This window comes from Alexandromys fortis, unplaced genomic scaffold, assembly GCF_014885135.2.
Source record: "Alexandromys fortis isolate MF-2015 unplaced genomic scaffold, M_Fortis_MF-2015_v1.1 scaffold_15, whole genome shotgun sequence".
Classification (NCBI taxonomy): domain Eukaryota; kingdom Metazoa; phylum Chordata; class Mammalia; order Rodentia; family Cricetidae; genus Alexandromys; species Alexandromys fortis.
The window spans coordinates 16,981,112-16,988,881 of NW_026067911.1; the positions used below are offsets into that span (position 1 = coordinate 16,981,112).

Consider the following 7,770-nt stretch of genomic DNA (forward strand, 5'->3'; position numbering starts at 1 on the left):
GTCCTCTGTAAAAGCCAATGAAATGCTCTCAAGCACCAAGCCCTCTTCTCTTCCTTTTTTCCTTCCTTCTTCTTTTTTTGAGATAGGATGTAACTATCGGTCCAGGTTCTGTTGGTCTAACTCTGTTAGTCTCCCAGCCTCAAGTGATGCTCTCTGCCTCAGCCTTCCAAGTAACTGGGACTAAGCAAGTGTCCCACTATTCCTGGCCATTCTAAGGACTTTAAAATCTTAGGATTTACTTTTGGGCTGGAGTATGTAGCTCCGTGGCATACTGTCTGCCTAACACATACAGCAAAATAAATAAACGAAATGCTGTTGTTGTTCTTTTAAAAATTCAGGTATAGTTGCTCACACCTGTAATCCTAGCACTCAGGTAGAGGAATGGCTCAAAGTTTGAAGCCAATGTGGGCTACAGAGATCTTGTTTCAAAGTAAGTAAATAAATAAAACCACAAAAAGCAAAACAAGAAAGCTACTCTACTTGTTTACTTTTAGGTAAAATGGAGAGACTGCCCAAGGCATGCCAGGGTTTAAGTCAGCCATTGCAGCATGGTTGTTAATCATGAACTCCTGATTTACAGTAACACTGTCTGCTCATCCTATCAAGCCTCCCTGTTTATGTAAAGAAACTTCAAGCTGGGTGGTGGTGGCACACACATTTAATCCCAGCCCTTGGGAGGCAGAAGCAGGTAGATCTCTGTGAGTTGGAGGCCAGCCTGGTCTGTGGAGTGAGTTCCAGGACAGTCAGGGCTGTTACACAGAGAAACCCTGTCTCAAAAAACCAGGAAAAAAAAAAAAAAAAAAAAAAAAAAAAAGAAGAAGAAAAGAAAAAAAAAAAGAAACTTCAGTGTTTTGAATCCACTGGAATAATTTATAATCCACATGGAAACAAACTTTTAAGATTATTATTTTGAGACAGGGTCTTGTATATTTCAGGCTTGCTTTGAATCTGCTATGCCCTGAGGATGACCTTGAACTCCTGATCCTCCTGCCTCTACCTCTTTGAGCAAGTGTACACCACCACGCCAGGTTTTTGTTCACAGGCCAGTGGTAGGGTCATAGAGAACAGGGCACATTTTCTAAACAGCAGCACGGGGAAGGAGGGGGGGAGTTGGTTTAGTCTTGCATACTATCTATGATCAATGGTTTGTTTTTTAAAATTTTAAGCAAAAAGTAACAACAACACAATAAAAATAGTAAAAAGAAGGAGGAGGGTCTGGAGAGATGGCTTAGAGGCTAAGAGCTCTGGCAGCTCTTCCAGAGGACGGGGGTTCAATTTCCAGCATCCCCAGGGCAGCTCACAGCTGTCTGTAGGTTTCAGGGGATCTGACACTCTCACACAGACAGACATGCAGACAAAATATCATTGCCCATGAAAATAGAAAATAAATTAAAAACTAAAAGCAGACAGTTTTAAAAAAGAAAGGAATGAGGGCTACACTAGCAATTTGTTAAGAACTGCTTTTCCTATCCTAACAGTAAGGTGCAAGAAGTCAATAACTTGAAAGTAAAGAAGGCTTCCGGTGGCTGAGTTCTCTGGGCCTTACTAAACCTCAACGTTGAGTTTATGTGGAGAAATATAAGCTCTGCAAATTCGCATTTCTAGTCTCTTCTAAAGTTCCAACCAAAACCATGCACTTTAAGACCGTTTTTAAAAACTAAATGAAGAAAGAAGTTTTACAACTTAAATTAGAATGGATACCTTTCCAAGAATTCAAAACAAAAAAATCATTCTACTTCATCTCACCCTAAACCCCCAGAAGCCTGGAAAAGCGGTTATGTTTATGAGCGCATCAGAATGGGATTTCTCCCAATGTAGCACTAACAAATGCATATCCATATGCGTTGTGAAACACCGTGGCTTTATTTATTCTTTATCGTTTGTCAGAACCTGTTTATACAAATTAGATCAAAATCAGATTCAACCGGCGACTTAAAATTATTTACTGAGATGCTCCGGTTTAACAAATCCAGGAACAACACTATTAGGTCTTGCAAAATATCACGGGAACATTATCGGGGGATAGGATAAAATAAATAATAAATACCCTAGAGACCGTTTTACAGCGTTCATTGTTACAAAATCATAACCTCTCATGACACAAACAACGAGATTGTATAACGTCCCCACCGCGTCTTTTAGAAGTTGGGGGCTGAAAAAAAGAGGCGGAGGAACTCAGCAAAACATTGTGGCGACAAAAGTCGGGGGAGGGGTGCTCGAGAAGGGGCGGAGAAACCTGACACCCAGGCGGTGATATCACCCGCAGCCAACAGCTCGGAATTCAGAAAGTTAAGTGTCACCCAGCAATTTCGTTCCAGGCTCGAGCGCCCGCACCCGGCTCGGAAGCAGGGAGGGGGAGGGAGCGGGTGGCTGAGTTCGCCCGGGGGCAGCGCCGACCCGGGCTAGCCGCCTCCGGGAAGCCGAGCCTTCGAGCCCAGTGGGGGAGCGGTGTGCACTACCTAGCAATGATTTCATCTTTTTTCGGAGGAGCGGCCGGGGCTGCCATGTGCCTGGTGGTGTGCAACTGGGTACGCTGCGATGGGAGACCCACCTAGACAGGGCCCTGATGGCCTCGGGACGCAGCGACTCAGCCAGGAAAGGGCTGGCGGTCGGAGAGGGGAAGTCGAGGTGGCTGAAACGCGGCTGCTCCGCGGAGGTCGCCGGCCTCAAGAGACTGACCTCCGGCGCCCTCTCCTCCTCCATCCCCGCAAGGACCGAGGCCAAGGTGCTGGGGCAGCTTCGCAACTCCCAGGGAGGATGCTGCTGTGGCCCGTCGGGATGCAGGGGCCGAGCCTTCCCAGGGCCGCGGACCCCGCGGGGCCCCATTCCCCGCCTGTGCCCCGCCGCGCCCCGCGCGCTCCCGGCGGCGTGGCGGTGGCAGTGCAGCCCCCGCCCGAGCCAAGCGACCGGCCACCCGCTTAGGGACCGCGGTGACCACCGGCCCGGCCCGGCGCTAGTCACAGACCGCCACTCTTTGGGGCCGCCTCCCCCATCCCCCAGGTCCTGGAGAAATGCCGGTCGTACCTTCCACGGCTTCCTCCACCATCTCGTCGTCGCTATCCATGGCGGCTGCGACCCTGCCCAGCACCGGGCCGTGCGGCCGGTTCCCGTCCCTCCGGGTGCTCGCGGCGGCTGAGCGAGCGCTGGGGCTAAGCCCTGCGAGTTTGGAGGAGGAGGAGGGGGAGGAAGAGGAGGAGCAGTCGGGGCGGTTCGCGCTGCCTCCCCCTACAGTCCTTTCAATTCCTCGGCCTGCCGCGGCTGCCGCAGCCGCCGTCCCTCCTCCCTTCGTCCCCGGTCCCCAAGGCTCCGGGGTGCAGCGGCCGCTGCAACTTTCTCCTGTAATACCCCCTCTTTGTTGTGGAGCAGCTGATCCGCTGACATCACCCGGCGCCGGTGCGCTCCCTCCCTCGTTGATTGACAGTTCCCTGTCCTTTCCCAGAAGTGAGGATCCTTAGAACCGAAGGCGCTTCGGGGCCGCGCCGCCTCTGCTGGGCTGTGGGCAGGCCCGGCTGCGTTTACCTTTTGGCTTGGCGCGCCGCGCGACAGCCACGCGGTCCTGGTCGCCGCCTCCTGCTCAGTAGCACTGGGGATCGCTGGGGTATCCGCCCTGGGGCTGGCGGGGGGCTCGGAGCGCAGCCACCGGTGACTTGGAAATGCGCGGTGCAGGGTTTTCCCACCACTATACCCCTGCAGGATAGCTAGAGCTCACGCAGAGCTAAGGAAGCGTTTTCTGATGCTCCTGAGCCTTGACTTCCTTTCGCCCTCGCGCTACCACTTCAACGTGCTTGCCATCACCCGGAGCTACAAAGTGCCGCGCGCACAGGAGCGCAGATGCCCCCCAAAGCCCAGCGTCGTCTCCACAATCCAGTTTCCCAGACTCTAGGGGACGACTTGCACTCCGAATTCACCCACCACCACCATCACCGCTGGTCCCACCCAGGAGTCCCCAGTCTCCACCCTCTTTCGCATCTCCAGTCCCCTGAGGAGATTCAGGAATTCATCAAACTCAAATGGCAGCAGGATGGTTAATCAGGCCTCACCCGAGGCTGGGCAGGTTCCCTCTCGCCCTTGTCTTGGAGACGGAGCCACCAAGTGGAGAGCTGGAGCCAGGACCCTGTATCTCGCGCGCCTCCTCTCGCCTCCCGCCTCCCGTCCAGTACGTGTGATGTCTCTAGATGTTTCTCTGGTTTCTCTAAGTACCAGCCACTTGGCAGATTTAGGCGTCTTTGAGAGAAGAAAACCCGGTCCCCACCCCAGTCACTTAAGAGTGTCATTATGACTCTTTGTCTTACAGGTGGCAGTAAAGGACCGCTTTAAATAGCGGGTTAAATGAATGCAGATGTACACAATGTACCGTGGAATTACCGGGTGCCAGTCTGGCCTTCTGCCAAGAACAGCCACCGCGGAGGGTGGGAGGGGAGGGGCAGGAAGCAAAGAAAGTTGTTCCATTTGATTTTGTGAACAAGGCCCGGATTTCAAAGTACTTCCAACGCCTGGGAGAGGCAGTATTCCCCCCCTCCCCCCCCCCAACTTCTTATTTTTAAGACAAGGTCTTTTGTAGCCCAGGCCTCTAACTCACCAACTCACTGTGTACCAGGAAGATGTTCTTGAACTAATGATCTTCCTGCCTCCACATCTCCCCAGTGCAGCAATTACAAGCATTGGCCAGCACGCTGAATTAAAATGATACTGAAGAATCAATCCGGGTTCTTCCATGCTAGGCAAATACTCTACCTACTGAACTGCATCCCTGGCCTTATATGTCAGGTTTAAAAAACAAACAAAAAGACAAACAAACGGGGGCGGTGGCTCACCCCGTTTAATCCCAGCAGTGGGAAGGCTGAGGCATGCTGATCTCTGACTTCAAGGCAAGCCTGGTCTATGCAGCCAGTTCCAGGTCTGACAGGGACAGAGAAACCCTGTCTTGAAGGGGGGAGGCAGGAGCATCTAAGAGAAAAATTCTAGAGATACAGTTCCCAGTATTATCAAGAGCTTTATTTCCACACTGATGACCTCTTTAGACAGTGGAAGGTTGTGGAAAGTCAGGGCTAGTGACCCTTACCTCCCCGATGTGCTAGGGTATGAGTTTCTCTTCCTGGGCATTAGACAGTCTACTCACATGGGCAGAGACTCCTCTGGTTTAGGCTGGATTAGCCTTTGAACCTTTAGCCTAGGTTACACCCCTGTAGGGTCCTCTGGTTCAGGCTATACTATTCTGAAGTCTTCCAGACCACTTTGAGGTCTCTCTCAGGCCTGACCTCCTTAAGGTCTCCCAGGGCAGGTACCTGGGCCCGTGGACTCCACAGAAATCTGTTCCTGCCGTGACAGATGAAAGAACACCTTCAGATTATAATTTAAATTTTAGTTAATTATAAATTCAAATTTAATTAAAAAGATATAAATAAAATAAATAAAAAAGATTTTTATTTGTGTGTGTGTGAGAGACAGAGATGGAGAGACAAAGAGACTCTCTGTGGGTGGATGCTGTGTGTATGGGGATACCTAAGGAGGCCAGGGAGCATCGGAATTCAGAAGCTGAAGCTACAGACTGCAGTGAGCCCTTGGATGTGTGGGTGCTGGGAACAAAACTTGGGTCTTCTAGAAGATCAGCAAGTGTCCCATATTACATCATTTTAAAACATGAACTACAGAAGCAGGATTTTACTGAGTGTGGTTATGTACATGTGTGTGTATGTGTCTGTACGTGTGTGTGTGCTCGCTAGCCAGAGCACAACCTCAGATGTCCTTCAGGTATTGTTAATTGTTTTTTTTTTTTTTTTTTTTTTTTTTTTTTTTTTTTTTTTTTTTTTTTTTTCTGTCTCACTTGCCTGGAACTCACAGAGTAGACTAGATCTCAGAAATCTACCTGTTTCTGCCTTCCCAGTGGCTGGGACTACACCCGTACACCTCCGAATTTGTCTTTTTTCTTTTAAAGCATGTGTCCTAGAGATAGAACATTCCAGGCCTTATCTTACTTTTGAAAGAGCACCTACTGCTTCATCCCTTCCAGGTTTTGATCTATATGACATTTCATAGATTTAATTATTTTCATAATAATTATTATATTAATTTTTATATTAATTATATTAATTACATTTAGTTATTATATTTAATTATTTTCAATTTTTACATATCACTGCTCTGCTTACCAAAGAATATCAGATACTCACCTCCGTCAGCTACTGGGCAATAAAAACGCTGAAAATTGAAGGGAGAAGCAAAAATAATGTATTTCTCTTCTGAAAGGGGGGTAATGTCAGGGCAGGAAATGTCTGTTCAGAACACAGTGAGACGTGGGCCCCTGGTGGGAGGGTATATTTGATGGGGGGCTGGGTGAGATGGCGGGTCTGTCACAAGTGTTAACCCTCTGCCCTGTGCAAGCATCTATCACCTTCTTCCCTGTAGAGTTCTTCATTGAGAACTCGTTTTGCGAGCTCCCCTTCCACTTGGCCTCCCACCAGGTTCCCCTGTCACCCTCTGTCCCTGCCAGTGTGGTCATGGGCTAGAAAATCAGTGAAACTCTTCATCAGAGGCAGTGTGCAGCAGCAATAGAAGCTGCCTGGTCCTAACTCAGGTTCTCTTACAGTAGGATGTGTACAAGAGAGCCAGCGGGAAGCTCTGGTATGAGACTTGCTTGCATACTCACAAGGAGCCCTGGCTTTTTTTTTCCTGCTTTGATTTATTAATTTATTTTGATTAATTGGTTTTTGCGGTATTGAGGCTTCATACATGGAAGCAAGCATGTTATCCCTACTCCTAACCCTTTGACGGTGGGTTCAGGCAGGCTTCTTTCTTTCTTTCTTTCTTTCTTTCTTTCTTTCTTTCTTTCTTTCCTTCCTCCTCCCTCCCTCCCTCCCTCCCTCCCTCCCTCCCTCCCTCTCTCTCTCTTCCTTTCTTTCTTCCTTTCTTCCTTCCTTCCTTCCTTCCTTCCTTCCTTCCTTCCTTCCTTCCTTCCTTCCTTCCTTTCTTTCTTTCTTTCTTTCTTTCTTTCTTTCTTTCTTTCTTTCTTTCTTTCTTTCTTAATTTTCGAGGCAGGGTTTCTCCGTAGCTTTTTGGTTTCTGTCCTGGAACTAGCTCTTGTAGACCAGGCTGGCTTCAAACTCACAGAGATCTGCCTACCTCTGCCTCCCGAGTGTTGGGATTAAAGGCGTGCGCCACCACCCGCCTGGCAGCAGGCTTCTTTCTATTAGCTGAGCACACACTACTGCTAAGCCATTACCCCAATGCACGGGATGACTTTTCTAAGCTTCTCTGGTTTAGCTTCCACTGTCCCCACTCCTGTGGTCCATCTATCTCTCCAGACTCCGTGTGGGAAACCGAAGTCCCTCCTCCACCGTCTAAAACAATCAAAGCACCCGGCTACTTTGAGTCATTTCCCAACTCATGGCTTTCCCCGGAGAACTCACAAGATTCGTCTTGCAAAAGCGATCTCACTTTCACATTGAATATATTTCTACGATCTTTCTGTCTTTAAGGCACTTCCCATATCCAGGGTAAACAAGCTTTGTCAGTTAGCAGCTGTGCGTTTGGAGCACCCCAGGGAAACACTCAGTGTGGCTTCGCTTATCTTGGGGGTTAGTAAAAAAATTACTCCTCTGCTGCCTTAGCGGATTAGGGTTGGAAGACCCCAAGCATCCTTCGGGCCCATGCGCCCCAGCGGATGCAGATCGGAAGGCCTCAAACATCCTTCCGGTCCAGGTGCTCCTGGGAGTTGAGGGGCTTCCAAGGTTAGATAGCAGGAGCTCTTTTTTTTTGGGGGGGGGGGGGGGG

General features: G+C 49.4%; 1 protein-coding gene across 2 annotated transcripts in view; it reads right to left on the reverse strand.

The window, feature by feature from the left end:
• The window catches only part of Setd7 (SET domain containing 7, histone lysine methyltransferase), a 44,695-nt gene extending 40,372 nt beyond the window's left edge, over positions 1 to 4,323 (reverse strand). The window contains exons 1-2 of one of the 2 annotated variants that reach the window (XM_050138457.1): positions 3,520 to 4,323; positions 3,025 to 3,156 (exon numbers count right to left, since the gene is read on the reverse strand). In XM_050138457.1, coding sequence (XP_049994414.1) covers positions 3,025 to 3,064 — 40 coding nt within the window. In that variant the 5' untranslated portion in view covers positions 3,065 to 3,156; positions 3,520 to 4,323. The remainder of the gene's footprint in view (positions 1 to 3,024; positions 3,157 to 3,519) is intronic. The other variant, XM_050138458.1, reaches the window with a different exon arrangement.
• Between the last annotated feature and the right edge of the window lie 3,447 nt (positions 4,324 to 7,770).